Source organism: Dasypus novemcinctus, chromosome 20, assembly GCF_030445035.2.
Source record: "Dasypus novemcinctus isolate mDasNov1 chromosome 20, mDasNov1.1.hap2, whole genome shotgun sequence".
NCBI lineage: Eukaryota > Metazoa > Chordata > Mammalia > Cingulata > Dasypodidae > Dasypus > Dasypus novemcinctus.
The window spans coordinates 53,286,283-53,305,432 of NC_080692.1; the positions used below are offsets into that span (position 1 = coordinate 53,286,283).

The following is a 19,150-nucleotide window of genomic DNA, read 5'->3' on the forward strand; positions in this document are numbered from 1 at the left end:
CGCGCGGCCTTCTGGGAGCGTAGGCGCCGGCGGCCCTGCGCGGCTTTCTGGGAGCCGTAGGCGCCCGCCCGCGCGGCCTTCTGGGAGTCGTAGGCGCCGGTGTCCCTGAGCGGCCGGACTCCCCGTCCCGGCAGCCTCCGCTTCCCGATACCGCCCCCTAGGCGCACGGCCTGCCGGGAGGGGGCAGCCGCGGGCGGGCGGGGTCCAATGGGTGCCGGCTCCCGAGGAGAAGGCGGAGGAGAGGAGGAAGGAGGCGCACTCCAGGCCCGGGCCCCATTCATTGCGGCGGCCGTGCGGGCGGGGATCCCGAGTTCTCGGAGTCATGGAGGCGCTGATTCCTGTCATCAACAAGCTGCAGGACGTCTTCAACACCGTGGGCGCCGACATCATCCAGCTGCCTCAGATCGTCGTGGTGGGCACGCAGGTGAGGGGCGAGCGCGCGGCCGAGGCCGGACCCGGGGCGCGGGCCTGTGCGGGCTCGGCGGTGCCTGCTCCGGGGTCGGCTCGGCGGCCTGTGAGGGGAGGCGCCGGGGCCCGGGGCCCGCCAGCCCGCCGCGCGCGTCCCGGGCTGGGGAAGCGGGGCCGCGCGGAGGCGAGGGGCGGAGCTGGCGCGGCGGGGCGCGGGCGGACGCGGGAGGAAGCCGCCGGCGGGCGGAACGGAGCCCGCGGGCACCGGGCGCGGCTCCGTCCAAGGGCACTGGGGGACGCGCGGCAGCCAGGCCGCACGGGGCCGGGTGGGCTTGGGGCCCGGCCCGGCTGGTTGCGCGTCGCGGGGAGGTTCTTTCCAGCCGTCCTTGCCTCGCCCGGGGGCCGCGGAGTCGGTTTTGGAAGAGCGGCCGGAGCTAAGCGACCGCCGCACGGTGCACTGTTTTCCTGGGGAAGAGCCCGTTCGCTTTTCGGGAAAACCGAAGCAGTTAAACAAAACAACACACGAGGACCAGGAGTTCTGTGGGTGATAGGAAGGAATATCCCATTTCCTTCGGAGGCTGTGGGTTTTTATTATCTTACACAGTTTTGTGATCGTGCCCTAAATCGGGCATCAAGGGTTTCTGGTCTCTTCAAATTTGGGTTCCTTTATAGATACTCATTACTTTTTTATTTGTATGCAGAAGTGTGGGGGAAAAAAAGTTATTTCTAGAGTGCCGGGAGAGGTATGTTTCATTTTCTCTGTCTGCTGCTTTTCTAGGTTGAAGAGTAATAGTAAGACTTTTATTAGAGTTCAGGGAAAGGCATTTTAGAGATTACTTCGTATATAGATTTTAAGTGCTTTCGTTTTTTAATAGTATCTTTTCTACTGAGATGACAGTTTCCCCCATCATTTTCCATGAGGTGCATTGCTACATCTTGCTACAAAATCAAAGTTTACAACATAAATATTATGAGAGAACTTAATGTTTGAAGTAGTAGAGAGTATATCCAAACACTGAAAATCTTGGGAACCACAGACATCCTTTTTTTTTTTTAACTTTTTATTTTGAAATTTACAGGGCAGTTACAAAAATAATACAAATCCCATACAGAGAACTCTAAACATACCGCTATTCCCCCAGATACTGAGATTCACCAATTTTAATATTGTGCCATCTCGCCATATCATTCTGTCCATCAATCTATCAGTCCATCTGTCTGTCCATTTATGTCTCTCAATCCATTTTTCTGAACACTTGAGTGTGGATTGCAGCTCACACACTTAATACTGCCCTGTTTGTTTCCTAAGAACAAGGCTATTCACTTGTATAAATATATATAATATAGCTTACAGTCTATATTCCAGTTTTTTCTTATGTCCCTTTTGAGCCTTCTCCCATGATAGATCCTGTCCGGAATCATGTGTTGTATTTAATTTTTATTGTCTCTTTAGTTGCTCTTCTTTTTAAATTGTGGGACCATATATACAACATAAACTTTCCCATCTCAACCACTGGCAAGCATACCATTTAGTGGGATTACTCCTATTTACAATGTTATAGTACCCTCACCACCTGTCATTACTAAAACTTTCCCATCTCCCAGAAAGTTTTACCCATTATGCATAACTCCCATTCCACCATCCTCCACCCCTGGCAATCTGTACTCTAATTTCTGTCTAATGCTTGCCTGTTCTCTGATATTTTCTTTGTAGTTACTATTGCATTTTAAATTTAGTATCCTAAGTCTATAGCACGTTAGATAATAACAACTTTAACTTACCTTCAATGGTGTACGCAGACTATATCCCTATACTCTTCTTCCCTCCCTTATATGGTTCTTGTCACAAATTATGTCTATACATTGAGTCCAAAAGCCATAGTTTATCATCACATTTTATGTATTTTCCTTTTAGAAACTGTAGGAAGTAAAAACTGGAGGTACAAACCAAAATTAAAGTAATACTGACATTTCTATTTACCCATGTCATTACCCCTTACCAGAATTCCAAGTTTCTTTTTGTGGCTTTCATCTGTTTTCTATTGTCCTTTCCTTTCTACCTGTAGAACTCTCTTTAGCATCTCTTGTAGGGCCAGTGGTGATGAACTCCCTCAGCTTTTATTTTCCTGGGAATGTCTTAATCTCTCCCTCCTTTTTGAAAGACAGTTTGCCAGATATAGAATTCTTGGTTAGCAGTTTTTTGCTTTCAGCACTTTAAATATACCATCCCACTGCTGTCTTGACTTCATGGTTTCTGATGAGAAATCTTATTGCGTTTCCCTTGTACATAACATATTGCTTCTCTTGAGATGTTTAGAATTCTCTTTTTATCTTTGGTGATTATAACATGGGTGCAGTTTTTCCTGTCTGGATTTCATATAGCAACTTGGATGTGTATATTCGTGTCTTTTGTTAATTTGGGCCATTTTCAGCCATATTTCTTTGAATAGTCTCTCTGCCTTTCTCTTTCTGGGATTCCCACAATGTGTATATTGGTTTGCTTCCTGGTACTCCACAAGTTCCTCAGTCTCTGTTCACTTTCTTCATTCATTCTTCTTTCTGCCCCTCAGACTGGATTATTTCAATTATCTTATCTTCAAGTTCACTGATTCTTTCTTCTGCCAGTTTCAATCTGCTGTTAAACCCCTAAGAAGTTTTTAATTTCTGTTACTGTGGTCTTCTGTTCCATTTGGTTCCTTTTTGTAAGTTTCATCTCTCTGTTGATATTCTCTTCGTATTCATCTCATTTTCCTGATTTTCTTTAGTTATTTGCCGATGTTTTCCCTTAGTTCTTTGATCTTGTTTAGCACTGTAGCAGTTTGATATAGTTATGAATTCCAAAAATAGATATTGAATTATGGTAATCTGATCTGTACCTGGGCATGGTTGAGTTATGATTAGGCATGGCAAAGAAGAGTTGGGGGTTTTGATGTTGGTGTTTGCTGCTGAAGCCTTAAGCTGGAGCCCTGGGAAGTAAGCTCACAGAGGAAAGAGAAGCCAGCCCCAGGAAAAAGAGGAACCCTGAACCCAGAGAGAAGCAGGACCTTAGAAGGGAGGAACACCAGGAAGCCTGAACCCTCACAAACGTCAGCAGCCATTTTTCTCCAACATGTGAAGATAGACTTTGGTGAGGGAAATAACTTAAGCTTTATGGCCTGGTATCTGTAAGCTCCTATCCCATATAAATACCCTTCATAAAAACTAACCAATTTCTGGTATTTTGCATCAGCACCGCTCAGGCCCTCAGGCTACCACCAGATAGATTGGTCCAGACATAGATGCTCCTAGGATGTGCAAAAGGGATACTATGCTCCCTCTGGAACTGGGTCCAGGGAGCCACACTGGGAACATGGACTGACCCTGTGCTGAGCCAGGGAGGGATGGAGAAGGGCCCAGCCAGGGTGCCATAGATCCTATTCCTTTTAAAATGCCTTTTTCTTGAATTTGTGCTCGGCCTGTTAGTAAAGGCTATTAGTTGTTTTCTGGAGCTTCTCCTGGAGCTTTGTGAAAGTTGTTTCTGCCAGTTGTTGCTGGTCATTCAAAACTTTGATGGGGGGACAGAGCCCTAAAGTATCTCACTTTGCCATCTTGATCCCTGAACTTTTTTTTTTTTAATAGTTGAAGCAATAGAAATTATTTCAGAGATGAATTTCCTTGGTGTACTATAGGATTAGTAGAGTAGTATAGAATTTGCTCAATCCTACATATTCTTTTTTTTTTTTTAAGATTTATTTTATTTATTTCTCTCCCCTTCTCCCTCTTCCCCCCGCCCCGCCCTAGTTGTCTGTTTTCTGTGTCCATTTGCTACATGTTCTTTTTGTCCGTTTCTGTTGTCAGCGGCACGGGAATCTGTTTCTTTTTGTTGCGTCATCTTGTTGTGTCAACTCTCCGTGTATGCGGCGCCATTCCTGGGCAGGCTGCACTTTCTTTCGTGCTGGGTGGCTCTCCTTACGGAGTGTACTTCGTTGTGTGTGGGGCTCCCCTGCGTGGCATGGCACTCCTTGCTTGCATCAGCACTGCGCGTGGGCCAGCTCCACACGGGTCAAGGAGGCCTGGGGTTTGAACCGCAGACCTCCCATGTGGTAGACGGATACCCTATCCACTGGGCCAAGTCCGCTTCCCAGTCCTACATATTCTTGACTAACCAGTTAATATTTGTAGTGAGTTGTAATGATGATTGGAGGAGACTCAATATCACCAAACAAAAAATTATGAGCAGTATTTAAATTAAGCATATTTTTTTACTGCTGTCTTCCTAGCCCATTGAAGAATTTGGGACATGTAGTAGATGCTCCATAAACATTTTGAATGAATGAATATTGCTTACTGTAATTGGATAATATTTGAAAACACTGACATATTTATCATCAAAACTAGTTTATTTTTGTAAATTGAATTAGAGGAGAAAAGTACAAATTAAATGTTTTTTTTGGTAATAGCTGCAAGTAGTCTTTCAGACCAGAAACTTTCAGTATACCTTTAAGAGATTCTCAGAACTTTGTAAGCATGAAGCAGTAAAACAATCAGGGCTATTATGTGTCCACATAAATAGTTGAAAAGCTAGGATTTATTTCAGCCAGTAATCGTGTTGGCAAAATTGGGAGGGGCAGAGTAGAAACATAAAGATCCACCATTCTGAAAGCCGTTGACTTGCACTAACAAAAGCCATCCTAGTAGTGATAGTATATGCCACATTTGCATGTTGAGTTTGAAATTACTCAGAAGGAATTTGTTTTTAGACTTAGTTTAACAAGGATTATCTCCAGCCAAGTCCTTAATAGCTGAAAATCATTTCTTTGTTATTTAGATATAGGAGAAATAAATAAGAATAGTATTCTCACTGAGTCAGGAAAAAATCTCTACTTGCTTTGAATATTAGCATACCATTACTTTGTCATCTATGCCATTCTTGTCGTTAATATTTTGTAACACTCATATATATATATATCTCACGTCTCACATATTTAATGGAATAATGTGCTGTGAGTTCCAGGCGTAAGTGTTCTTCCTTAATTCTGCCTATTAGACTACTTACTAGCAATGATCATGTCTGCATATAAAGATACGGTCTCTACCTTACTCATTACCTATACCTTAATGGCTGTAGGTCTTATCTCACTGAAGTTTTTACAGTGATTTTCAAACTTGAGTATTTATAAGAATCACCTTCCAAATGAGTTTCCTGGACCCATTCCCAGAGATTTTGATTTTATACGTCTGGGCTGAGCCAGGCATCACAGGTGATTCTGATGCAAATAGTTCACTGATCTTAATTTGAAAAATATGTTAGTGAATCTTTGAATTTTAAAATGTTTGGCATTGGGAAAAACAGGAACAATTCAGGGAAGCTGATTATAAGGGCATAGCACCCTCAAATCCATGTTGACCTTGGTGACATTCTTGCTCTAAAATGCCAACTCCAGACTGATCCCTAAATAAACCGCTGGATTTGAACCTTGGAGACCTCTCTGAACCTGAGTTTCCTTATCTTTAAAAATTGGGATGATATTAATGCTTAGATATCATGAGGTAAGCACATGCAGTTGTTATAGAGATTGAGTTAATGTGTATAAAGCACTTAGAACAGTCCCTGCTCACAGTTAACATTGTATGTATTATATGTGTTGTTACATTTTGAAAATAAATATATAAACTTAAAAAAAAATAACCAATAACAACATGTATGACTTAAATTGAGAAATTTAACCATTGTTACTTAAGTAGAGAATTGTAAGGGGAAGCCCTCCAGTACAGAAATCTCAGTGCACATGACGTTAACTTGAGACACTGGCCTAGTGTTACTAGTAATGTCCTTTTCATTACTGAAAAAAATCATTCAGCACAGAAATCCCAATGCAAATGACATTAACTTGAGATTCTGGCCTGGTGTTACAGCTATGGTAATGTCCTTTTTATGACTGAATAATATTTCATTATGTGGATAAGCCACATTTTCCATTGGGTTGTTTCCAGTTTTTGGCTATTATGACTAAAGCTGCTATGAACATTCTTGTACAAGTTTTTGTGTGGACATGTTTTCAATTTCCTTGGGAATTTACCTAGCAATGGAATTGCAGGTGATATGGTAATGCTATGATTAACTTTTTGAGGAAATGCCAAACTGTTTTCCATCATGGTTATACCATTTTACATTTCTACAAGCAAGTATAAGAGTTCCAATTTCTCCATGTACTTGCCAACACTTATTTTTACATGTTTTTTATAATTATATCCATTCTCATGGGTGAACAGTAATGTCATTGTAGTTTTGATTTGTATTTTCTGATGACTAATGATGCTCAACTCTTTTGTCCTTTTTGGCCATTTGTATGTCTTCAGTAGATAAATGTCTTTAAATCTAAATCATTTGTCCATTTTTTAATTAGGTTGCTTATCTTCTTTGTTGTCTTTTTTTTTTTTTTAAGATTTATTTATTTATTTTTCTCCCCTTTCCCCCCAACCTGGTTGTCTGTTCTCTGTGTCTGTTTTGCTGCGTCTTTGTCCACTTCTGTTGTCATCAGCGGCACGGGAATCTGTGTTTCTTTTTGTTGCGTCATCTGGTTGTGTCAGTTCTCCGTTTGTGCGGCACTATTCCTGGGCAGGCTGCACTTTCTTTCACGCTGGGCAACTCTCCTGACGGGGTGCACTCCTTGCGCGTGGGGCTCCCCAACGCGGGGGACACCCCTGTATGGCACGGCACTCCTTGCGGGCATCAGCACCGTGCATGGGCCAGCTCCACACGGGTCAAGGAGGCCCGGGGTTTGAACCTTGGACCTCCCATGTGGTAGACGGATGCCCTAACCACTGGGCCAAGTCTGCCACCTCTTTGCTGTCTTAAGGGTTCTTTATATATTCTGCATACTAGACTTTTATCAGAGAAATGATTTGCAGGTACTTTCTCCCATTCTGTGGGTTGTCATTTCAGTTTCTTGATAATGTCCTTTGACACTCAAAAGCTTTTAATTTTGATAAACTCCATTCCTTTTTTCTTTTGTTGCTTTTGCTCTTGGTATCATAGCTAAGAAACTGTTGCCTAATACAAGTTACAAAGATTTAAATGTATGTTTTCTTAGTTTTAGCTCATATATTTAGGTCTTTGATCCATTTTCAGTTACTTTTTAAAATAAGATGTGAGGTAAGGAGTCAACTTCATTCTTTTGCATGTGGATATTCAGTTATCCCACCGCCATTTGTTGATGGGACTTCTTTCCCCACTGAAAGGCTTTTTGTGCCTGTCTTAGTTTCTTTTGGCTGTCATTACAAATTTCACAAACTTGATGACTTCAAACAACAAAAATGTGTTGTCACACAATTTTGAAGGCTAGAAGCCTGTAATCAAGTTGTTGGCAGAGCTATACACCCTCTAAACCTGTAGAGAAGAATCCTTCCTTGCCTTTTCCTTGCCTCTTCCTAACTTGTGGTGATTTGCTAACCATCCTTGGTGCTCCATTTCTTAAGGCTGCAGCACTTCAATCTCTGCATCCGTCATCATCTGGCCTCCTCTCTGTGTGTCTGTGTGTCCATATTTCCCTCTTATAAAGACAACAGATTAGATTTTAACAGATTAGATTTTAATTCCGTTTGCAGTGACCCTATTTCTAAATGAGATAACTGGGGGTTAAGATTTCAACATATCTTTTGATGGGACACAGTTCAACCCATGATCTTTGTGTAAATCAGTTGACCATAGATGTTTCCGTCTATTTCTCCGCTCCCACTGTTTTGATTACTGTTGCTTTGTAGTATGCTTTGAAATTGTGAAGTGTTAAGTCTTCCAACTTTATTCCTTTTTTCCCCAAGACTATTTTGTCTATTCAGCACCCCTTGCAATTCCATATGATTTTAGGATGGGTTTTTCCATTTCTGCAAAAAACACCATTTGGATTTTGATAGAGATTGCATTGAATCTTTGGGAAATACTGCCACCTTAACAATATTAAGGGTTATTATTCTTGAACAGAGGATATCTTTTCATTTATTACTAAGGATTTTAATTTTATTGATGCTATTTTAAGTGGAATTGTGCATTAATCTTGTATCCTGCAACTTTTCTGAATTAATAGTTCTAGTAGGTTTTTGTGGATTCCTTAGGATTTCCTACATCTTTTGACATGTCTTTTTCAAATAGAGGTAGTTTTAGATGTCCTATCCAATTTGAATGCCTTTTATTTCTTTTTTTTTTTTTTCCATAAGTTTTCTGGCTAGAACTTCCAGTACTCTTGAATAGAAGTGTGAAAGTGGACATCTTTATTATGTTCCTGATCTTAGGGGCAAACTTTCAGGCTGATGTTAGATGTGGAATTTTCATAAATGCCTTTTATCATATTGAAGAAGGTAATTTCTTTTCCTGATCCATTGAGTGTTTTTATTCAGTCGATTAGTATTTTTGTGAGGATATTTGCATTTGTATTTGTAAAGATTTTGGTCCATAATTTTCTTGTGATGTCTTATTTAGCTTTAGTATCAGAGTAGTGCTGGCCTCACAGAATGCATTTGCAAGTGTTCCATCCTTTTTTAATTTTTGGAAGAGTTTGAGAAGGATTGGTGTTAATTTTTTTAAGTTTGGTGTGATTTACCAGTAAATCTGTCTGGACCAAGATTTTTCTTGTTGGGGAGCCTTTTGATTACTGATTCAATCTCTTTACTTCTTATACCTCTGTTCTGATTTTGTATTTCTTATTGAGTCAGTTTAGGTAATTTGTGTGTTTCTAGGAATTTGTCCATTTGATCTAGGTTATCTAATTTGCTGGCATATAATCATTCATAGTATTCCCTTCATCATTTTTATTTCTCTAAAATTGGTGGTGATGTCCCGTCTTTTTTTTTTTTTTTTAATTAAAATTTTTTTTTTTATAATTCGAGTCTTCTTCCCCTCCCCCCCCCCCCCACTTTTTTGGTCAGTTTCGCTAAAGGCTTGTCAATTTTCAAGACCCAAGTTTTTTTGTTGTGATTTATTTTTCTCTATTGTTTTTCTATTCTTTAATTATTCTAATTATTTCTGCTCTGATCTTTATTTTTTCCTTCCACCTGCTCACTTTGGATTTAGTTTGCTCTTATTTTTCTACTTTCTCAAGATATAAGGTTAGGTTATTGATTTGTGATCTTTCTTGTTTTCAGTGTAGCTGTTTATAACTATAAATTTCCCTGTTTGACTACATCATAAGCTTTGGTGTACCATGTTTCTGCTTTTTTTTTTTTTTAAATAAAATTTTATTGAAGTAATTCATATATGAACATACATAAACAATGTGTATGTAAAATTGGTGAATTTACAAAGCAAACATGCATATTATCATACAAGGCTCTCATACCTCTCCCCACCACCAACACCTTGCATTGTTGTAAAACATTTGTTACAAACTATGAAAGAGCATCATCAAAATATTACTACTAACTAATGCCCACAGTTTACATTTGGTGTATTTACCCCCAACCGACACAATTATTAACACTCTGTATTAGTATTACATATTTGCTGTTGTTCATGAGAAAACATTCTCATATTTGTCCTGTTAACCATAGTCCATCTTCCATCACTGGATTCCTGGTGTTAAATGTCCCATGCTTTGTACAAAGTGTATACTCAGTGGCTCTCATTTTCATCACAGAATTGTGCTGTCATCAGCTCAATTTTAGAATGTTTTCATTACTCCAAAAGGAAAAATCCCATACCCTCATACCCCTCATTGTACCATAGTATTGAAATAATATCTTCTTTGCTACTGCTGCAAACTATTATGATATTACTTCTAACTATTGCCCATAAGTTACAGTTACATTAGCTATAATTTCCGCATATATCACTATATTCTTAGCCCTTTGTAAAAGAAGTGCATTTTTATATTTTATTAACCCAAATCTGCATCCATCACTGAAATCATTGTTATACATTCCCTAGATTATTTTCTAGTTTCCTTTCAATTGACATTTACATTTATAAATCAGCAGTGTCAGTTATGCTCACTATAATGTGTTACTGTCAACTCTATTCATGTCTACACTTTTACAGTTAACTTTATTAATATTCCTATATACATTAGGCATCAGTTCCCATTCTCAACGCACTTTCTATTTACTAGTAACCTATACTCTAGAGTTTACTTCCATGAGCTTACTCATCATATTTAGTTCATATTAGTGAGACTATACAATATTTGTCCTTTTGTGCCTGGCTTATTTCACTCAACATACCATCCTTTAGGTTCATCCATGTTTTCATATATTCCGATTCATTTCTTATTGCTGAATGGTATTCCATTGTGAATATACCATATTTTGTTTATTCGTTCATTGTTTGATGGACACTTGTGTTGGTTCCATATTTTAGCAATTGTAAATAATGCTGCTATGAACATCGGTGTGCAAATGTCAGCTTTCATCTTTGTTTTCAGTTTTTCTGAATATATTGTTAGTAATGGAATTGCTGGATCATGTGGCATTTCTATATTCAGCTTCTTGAGGTACTGCCAAACTGTCTTCCATAGACACTGCACCATTCTACATTCCCACCAACAGTAAAGGAGTGTTTCTGTTTCTCCACATCCTTAATAATGGCCATTCTATAAGATATGAAATGGTTATTCATATTTCCTGTTTAATAATGGCCATTCTATAAAGTATGAAATGGTATTTCATTGTAGTTTTGATCTACATTTCCCTAATAGCTAGTGATGTTGAGTGTTTTTTCATGTGCCTTTTGGCCATTTGTATATCCTTTTTTGGAAAAATGTCTGTTTGTCTTTTGCCCATTTTTACATTGGATTGCATGTCTTTTTATCATTGAAGTTTATGAGCTCTTTATATTATATAACATGAATATCACACTCTTGTCAAATATATGGTTTCCAAATACTTTTTTCCATTGAGTAGGCTGCCTTCTTAACTTTCTTGACCATCTTTTGAAGAATAAAAATGTTTACCTTTGAGGAGGTCTCATTTATCTATTTTTTCTTTTGTTGCTTGTTCTTCGGGTATAAGGTTTAAGAAACTACCATTTACCTACTACAAGATCTTAGAGGTATTTTTCTACATTTTCTTCTAGGAATTTTATGGTTGTAGCTTTTATATTTAGGTCCTTGATACATTTTGAGTTAATTTTTGTATAAAGTGTGAGATAGGGTTCCTCTTTCTTTCTCTTGGCTGTGGATATCTGGTTTGCCCAACATCAATTGTTGAAGAGACTGTTCTGGCCCAGCTGGATAAGCCTAACAGCCTAGTAAAAAATCACTTGAGTGTCGATCTCTGACTTCTCAATTCAGTTCCATTGGTCAATCTATTTACCTTTATGCCAATACTTTACTGTTTTTACCATAGTGGCTAAATAATATTCTTTAAAGTCAGGAAGTGAGGGTCCTCATACTTTGTTATTCTTTTTTGAGACATTGTTGGCTATTCAGGGCCCCTTATCCTTCCAAATAAATCTGATAATTGGCTTTGCCATTTTTGTAAAAAAAAAAAAAAAGGCTGTTGGGATTTTTAGGGGTTGCATTGAATCTGTAAATCAGTTTGGGTAGAATTGACATCTTAACAACATACAGTCTTCCAGTCCATGAACATGGGATGTCCTTCCATTTAAGTCTTCTTCAGTTTCTTTTAGCAATATTTTTTAGTTTTCTGAATATAGGTCCTTTATGTCCTTGGTTAAGTTTATTCCTAAATATTTGATTCTTTTAGTCATCATTGTAAATATAATGTATTTTTCTGATTTCCTCCTCAGATTGCACATCTTTAGTATATAGAAACACTACTAATTTTTGTTTATTAATCTTGTATTCCGCCACTTTGCTGAACTCATCTCTTAGTTCTAGTAGTTTTTCAGGATTTTCCAGATACAGGATCATATCACCAAATAGTGAAAGTTTTACCTCTTCCTTTCCTGTTTAAGTGCCTTTTATTTATTTAGCCTAATTGCTCTAGCTAGACTTCTAGCACAGTCTTGACTTAACAGTGGTGACAGTGGGCATCCTTGTCTTGTTCCTGGTCTTAGCAGGAAATCTTCCAGTCTTTAACTGCTGAGTACAGTGCTAGCTGTGGGTTTTTTCATATATGCACTTTACCATGTTGAAAAAGCTTCCTTCTATTCCTGTATTTTGTAATGTTTTTATCAAAAAAGGATGCTGTATTTTGTTAAATACCTGTTCTGCATCAATCGAGAAGATCATTTGATTTTCCTTCAGTTTATTAATGTGGTTTATTACATTAATTGATTTTCTTGCATCGAAAAACTTTTGCATACCTGGGATAAAACCAACTTGACCATAGTGTATAATTCTTTTAATGTCCTTTTGGATTCAGTTTTCAGGTATTTAGTTGAGTTTTGCATCTATATTCATGAGAGGTATAGGTGTGTAATTATTTTTTCATGGTATCTTTATCGGGTTTTAGTGTTAAGGTGATGTTGGCTTCATAGAATGAATTTGGTAGTTCCTTTCTGTTCAATTTTATGGAAGACCTTGAGCAAGATTGGTGTTAGAATGTCTTTGAATGGTTGGTAGAATTTACCTGTGATGCCTTCTGGTTCTGGGTTTTTCATCTGTTGGAGGCTTTTTTGTTTGTTTATTAAATAATTTTATTAGGCTAGAGCAAGGTACTAAGAGTACAACAATGCATGTGTTTAAGAGGCTGGTGGCAGATTAAAAACCTTACTCTAGACTCATTTTAGTGTCAGAATGAGATAAAGAGTGTACTGCCCTCAAAAGAGATCAAAATACTTGTCTACTCTTGAGTCTCTACAGAGCTCTGTACTGGGAGCACTTACAGGCCCAGAGAAATGGAGTGGATCACTATTCTTCTTCAGTGTGCCCTAGGTGATATATGCAGGAACAGTGACTGCTTTGGCAGTGGTCAGTCGGAGAGAGAAGCTAAACCAGGAAGAGGTGGACCCACAGCTGAAGGCTGCTAGGGTGGTCCAGGGAAGAAGCCTTAAGCTCAGTGGCTGGAAAAAGCGTGTGCGAGTGGCAGGGCAGCAGGCACAAAGTACAGAATCCCAAAGAGTAATTTCTGTACACTTAAAATAAGGGAGGCTGGAAGCATAAATAGGCTCAGAGACAGGGAAATTGGCTGGCATCCTAGTGGAGACCAGAACAGCTCTAGGCTGAGTGTGGGGAGGAAAGACCCCAGGGCCTCAGTGCCACAGCCACTCAGCACACTCCATGGGGAACCTCTCCCTCAGCCTGTTGGTTTGCTGGGTTCAGACTCTGCATGAAGATGAGGCCGGTGGTCGTAGGCACTCACTGTGATTCTAGGTGTGAAGACGGGCATGTGTGGACAGTATTGCCAACCTGGGCTGCCACAGTGCTTCAAGCCAGGGGCTAAAGATATTTTGAAAGGTGAGAGCCAGGCCCAGCGGCAGTAACACTAGGGGCAGATTCGTTCAAGTCCCCAGGCCTTATTTGTAGCAGTAGCAATGGATCCAGGGACGATGGGCACATTCATCATTTGAACCAAAAGATAATTATGATCTTTGAGTGCCAGGCCCCTTCCACCTTTTGTGTTTGAAAGTGATCTTTGAGTGTTTTTGTTTTTTTTTTAAAGATTTATTTATTTATTTAATTTCGCCCCCTCCCCTGGTTGTTCTTGGTGTCTATTTGCTGCGTCTTTTCAGCGGCATGGGAAGTGTGGGCGGTGCCATTCCTGGGCAGGCTGCGCTTCTTTCACGCAGGGCTGCTCTCCTTACGGGGCGCACTCCTTCCACGCGGGGGACACCCTTGCGTGGTATGGCACTCCTTGTGCGCATCAGCACTGCGCATGGCCACCTCCACACAGGTCAAGGAGGCCCGGGGTTTGAACCGCAGACCTCCCATATGGTAGACGGACGCCCTAACCACTGGGCCAAAGTCTGTTTCCCGATCCTTGAGTGTTCTAAGTTGAGGGTCTCTGAACAAGCCACAAAAAAAGGTAACTGGGAAGATTTGTGTTTTCTGGCTCCTGCATAGGTTTGTATAATAATTACAAGGGTCATGATGATGTCAGAGAGGCCCTGGGAGGTCTTGGGAGAAAGACTACAACCTAGGGTAGGAGGGTTCTTGACACAGTCAAGAGAAAGAATTAAAGGACTAGTCATATAGTAGCAGGAGAATTGAATGTAAAGTGAAAGTACATACTCAAGAGGGAATGCAGGTGTATTTGTACAAGTTGCAGGAGTCATGCCTGCTGGGGCTGGGCTCCCTCTTTTTTCCCTCTCAGTGTAAATTAGGACTTGAAAGTCCCAGCGTCCTCATTGGTCTGCCTTAGGCAAAAGAGGAATTGAAAACTACAATTTTTTACTGGTCTGAATTCCTTGGAGTGGAAACTGCCCGGGGAAGGGGTTGGTAAATTGTGCGGTGGGCCTTTTTAGGCCTTGGGTTCTAAGCCTTGGGTGGATGATTTCCCACTGCAGTTAGGTATTATCTGATGGTGATTTTCCTTGGTCCTCCTCCTTTGCTGAGTTATCTCCCCACTCCTACTTTTCCCTACCTCATTAGGTCACTTCTGGGTTAGTAGAGGATATGGGTCTGTCCTTGGAACAGTTCCTCTGGCTCAAGAGGTCACTGATAGCCAACACAACAGAAATTGTAGAAGTCCTGTTGACAGGCTCTGTGTTGTTGTTTGTTGTTTTTTCTTTGTCTTTTCGAAATGCTTTGGATGTTTGCTGGGCATATCCAGCATAAGCACACAAGGCCTTTCAAACTCATAATCAAAGCCATCAGTGGCAGAGTTCAGGTGTGAGGTCAGGGCCTCCAAGTGTGTGGTGCAGTCACCACCACAGCGAGCAGCACTCCATAGGCAGGGCAAGTCAGCAGCGCGCAGCAGTGGCAGGCAAGGGGAAAGGGTAGGAGAGAAGACATGAAGATCTGTTGCCTCCTAAAACGGGGAGTGGAGTTTTGGCTCACAGTTTTGAGGCTAGGAGAAAGCCAAATCAAAATGTCATTAAAGTGATGCTTTCTTCCTGCAGACTGGTGTTCTCAGGCTGACTGCTGGTAATCCTGTGTTGGCTGCCAGTGATCCGTGACTCTTGGCTCCTGTATCACTTAGCCATGCACATGGCAGCCTCCCCTGACCTCTCCCTTCTCTTCCAGGTTCCCTTGACTGTCAGCTTCTTGCTTCCTATGACTTTTTTTCCCTCTAAATTTCATTTTGCTTATAAAAGTTTCCAGTAATAGGATTAAGACCCATCTTGTTTGAGGTGGGCCACCCTTAACTGAAATAACTTCATCAAAAAGTCCTACTTACAATGGCTTCATGCCCACAGGAATGGATTAAGATTAAGACCATGTTTTTCTGGGGTACATGGCTCCAAATCACCAGATGTATATAAGAAGTAAAGGTGCCTGGCACAACTAATAAAACTTTAAAAGATATTTTTTAAAAAACATATTTGTATAAGAAAAACTAAAAAACAAGGTTGTAGAGCTGAGTAAAGTATTAGAAAGGAAAGAAGATATTTTAGAAATGAAGATAAATTAGAAAGAACTAAGAGTAAATAAACAGATAATACCTGTGGCAGTTTGATAGTATTTATGAATTCCAAAAAAGATATAGATTGTTTTTAAACTCATCTGTTCATTTGGGTGTGATAACTCTTTGACTTTTGGATTCAGCTGAGATTTCTGAGTAAATTATATTAAGATTAGGGCTTTGCTTTGACAATGTCTTTAGGGCATTCAGCCCCCTTGGTGGACTGATAAAACAGATTCTCACCCAGAAGTAGACACACAGAGACGATTCACAGATGAGAGATGAGCCTGATACCTGACCTTGTGAAAAGAACAGAGCAGCTAAGCCCAGAAAGAAACAAGCCCTGGGAAGAAAGGTGAGCCTTAACGCCAGCCTACAGCTGAGATCAGAAGAAGCTGGGACCCTGGAGTCTTAAGAGGAAAGAAGAAGGCTGAACCCTTGCAGACATCACCTGTCCATCTTGTGTCAACAGTGTGCAATAGATGTTGGGTGACAAAGTACCTCTATTGGTACCTAGAGTTGCACTTTACTTGTAACTGAAAGCTTCTACCCCAAATAAATACCCTTTATAAAAGCTAATAGATTTCTGATACTTTGCATCAGGACCTCTTTTTAGTTGACTAATACAATACCTTAAGAGAAAAAGAAGTTGAAAAGAAAAAAAAAATTAAAAATTGAAAAGAACTTATTCAAGAGGTTAAAAGAATTGGATAGAAACTGACATATTGAAAATAGACAAAGAAAGTCCAACATATGTACAATAGGAGTTCCCAAAGAAGAAAGCCATAGGAAGAGAAGAGAATAAATACTAAAAACTATAGCTTAAAGTTTACATTTTAAAGGATTATACCAAATGCCTGAGAACACTGACAGTACTGAGATATAGTCTACTAAAATTATTGAACTTTAAAGGAAAAAAGTCCTTCAGGCATACAGAGAAAACTCAAAATCTTTTATAAGTAAAGGAAAATTAGATTATAATCATGATTTTCAGTAGTAACACTGAGAAGACAATGAAATTCCGTACTTAAGATACTCAAGGAAAGGAAGTTTAAACCATAGATTTTTAAATATAAATATAAAACTTACAAACTGTTATTAGTATGCTCAAGGAATATTGTTCCCAGTGCTCCTTCCTGAGGAATTTCCTAGAGAATAAACTACAGAGAATGAGAGACATTAAGATAAGGACTGGTAGTGGGCATTACACACATCCTTACAGAACCAAGACTAAACAGGCTTAAATGGGAGGAGGATGGACTGTGATGGGGTAGGGAGAACAGTGGGGAGACCATGCAAACCATTTTTTTAACCTATTTTTCAGCAGTCATATTGGTGGTAGTATCGGTATTATTATTTGGAGACTTGCTTGTAATGTGAAATAAAAAGGAAATGACTATGTAGTTATTCTAATTTTGTCACTATGTCCTTGAGAACCAGGATTTGGGAAAGAATATACTGATGACTCAAATGGGGGATGTTTGTGTGTGTATGGAGTGTGTGTGTAAGGAAAGGTAGTGGTAGTGGAGATAGAGAAATAAGCTAGCCATTCTATTCAAGGAATTTTAAAACAGAAGAGTAACTGTACAAACCACCAAAAATAAAAACTAGGAAGAAGAAATGAACAATATTAAAGGAACTTAAAAGCAAAAACAATAAAAGACAGATTTGACCAATAAAAAGAACATTAAGACAAAATATAAACAAACAAGTTTTATAAAAAACATAAGGACCAGAGAGTTTCTTGTTGTTGAAATTATCTCAGTATAGGGAAAAAATATATGGAAAGCATTCCACTTGACTTGATGAGAATGATAAACCTGGACACCCAAACCTAGCAGCACCGAAAGTGTTAGTCCAGCCTCACAGATGTGCCACATAATCTTCAGTTTGAGCCTCTAGATCCACTCAGTTCTCCTGCTGGCCACCCTACAGGATTTTTCTGGGCAAAATGATTGGGCTCCTGCGCCCTGTGGCTTCCGCTCGGATTTGGCAGGGGGAGCCCCCGCAGGGATCAGGAGGAGAGGAGCCTGGCATCTCGGAGTTTCTTCCGCTGGCTCCCTCACAGCATGTCGGTGCCTCGGGCTGTGGGGTCCCTCTTCTGGAAGTCCTGGTCCTTTCTTCGGGGCCTGTGCGTGAAAACAGTTTCTCCAGCCTGGTTACTGCCCTGTCCCTAGTGGTTCTCCTAAACCTCACCCTCAGCTTGGTAAATATTCTCCATGTAGATAACCGCCCCTGGAATTAATCTAATTCGAGTGTGCTGTCTGCTTCCTGTAGACCCTGTCTAATATAACAGATGAATTTAGGATTTTTGAATCTGTAGGAAATATTAAAAGTTACTACTACTTTTGACTACTAAGAAAAAAATCTATAGATAAATATAATATATTGCAAAATTTTAAGAAAAAACAGCAAAAAAGTAGTATATGTGTAAGGGGAGACATAAAGCAAATGTGGCAAAATGTTAACAATTAGAGAGTCTATGTGAAAGTATGTGGGTATTCACTGTTATTATTCTTGCAAGTTTTTTGTAGCTTTGAAATTTTCAAAAAACCTGGAGGAAAATATTCAAAATAACAACAAATAAATACTTATACCTTGAATAAAGAGTCTAATAACCTAAAAAAGAAACATGAAACACCAGTATTTGAACAAGCAAATCTCTGAAGGATAAATATATAAAGCCCTTAAACAAAAGGATGCTTGACCTCAGTAATAAAGAAATGCAAATTTAAATGAGCATTCATATATCACAATGGTAAAGATTCAGAAAAGCAATAATGTCCAGTGCTGGGGTGTGGGGGGCATTATTTGTAGCAAATTAAATGAACTCATGTAACAAACTGTTGGAGGTGTAGGCTGGTGCCCTCTTATGGTGTGCAGTCTGGCAGTATCTATGAATGCTTAAAATCCGTACACTCTTCACGTAACAGCAATTTCATTTATATGAACTAAATCTAATGACTTAATAGGATAAGTGGGTAAGGTTATATGTTTATATGTAGAAGCATGTTCATTGCAGCATTGTTAATAGCAAAAAGTGAAAACCATCTAAATGACTATCAACTGGGTTTTTTTTACATACAGTAGAATACTGTTAAACTATTAAACACAGAAGAAGCTAATATATTCCTATGGAATGATATCCCATTCCTGATTGTTACATTAAAAATAAAAGTAGGTTATTGAAAAATATATATAGTACTGCTCCATTAAAGTAAAATAGCTACATATTAAAGGCATGATGTTAAATAGGTTTTGAAAACCTGTTGCAGCTATACAGAAGGTGTAGGAAAATTAATAGGTT

General features: G+C 39.5%; 2 protein-coding genes across 9 annotated transcripts in view; one reads left to right on the forward strand and one right to left on the reverse strand.

Annotated features, from left to right (window-relative positions):
• The first annotated feature begins 37 nt into the window (after nt 1-37).
• The window catches only part of DNM1L (dynamin 1 like), a 49,975-nt gene continuing 30,862 nt past the window's right edge, over nt 38-19,150 (forward strand). For 2 of the 8 annotated variants that reach the window (XM_058283036.2, XM_058283037.2), the window contains exon 1: nt 186-424. In XM_058283036.2, the coding sequence (XP_058139019.1) occupies nt 323-424 (102 nt within the window). In that variant the 5' untranslated portion in view covers nt 186-322. Of the gene's footprint in view, nt 425-19,150 lie in introns of all 8 variants that reach the window. The other 6 variants (XM_058283033.2, XM_058283035.1, XM_058283034.1 and 3 more) reach the window with 6 other exon arrangements.
• The window catches only part of YARS2 (tyrosyl-tRNA synthetase 2), a 47,030-nt gene continuing 45,346 nt past the window's right edge, over nt 17,467-19,150 (reverse strand). The window contains exon 7 of the transcript XR_002797693.3: nt 17,467-18,397. The gene's annotated coding sequence lies outside the window, so the exon portion shown is untranslated. The remainder of the gene's footprint in view (nt 18,398-19,150) is intronic.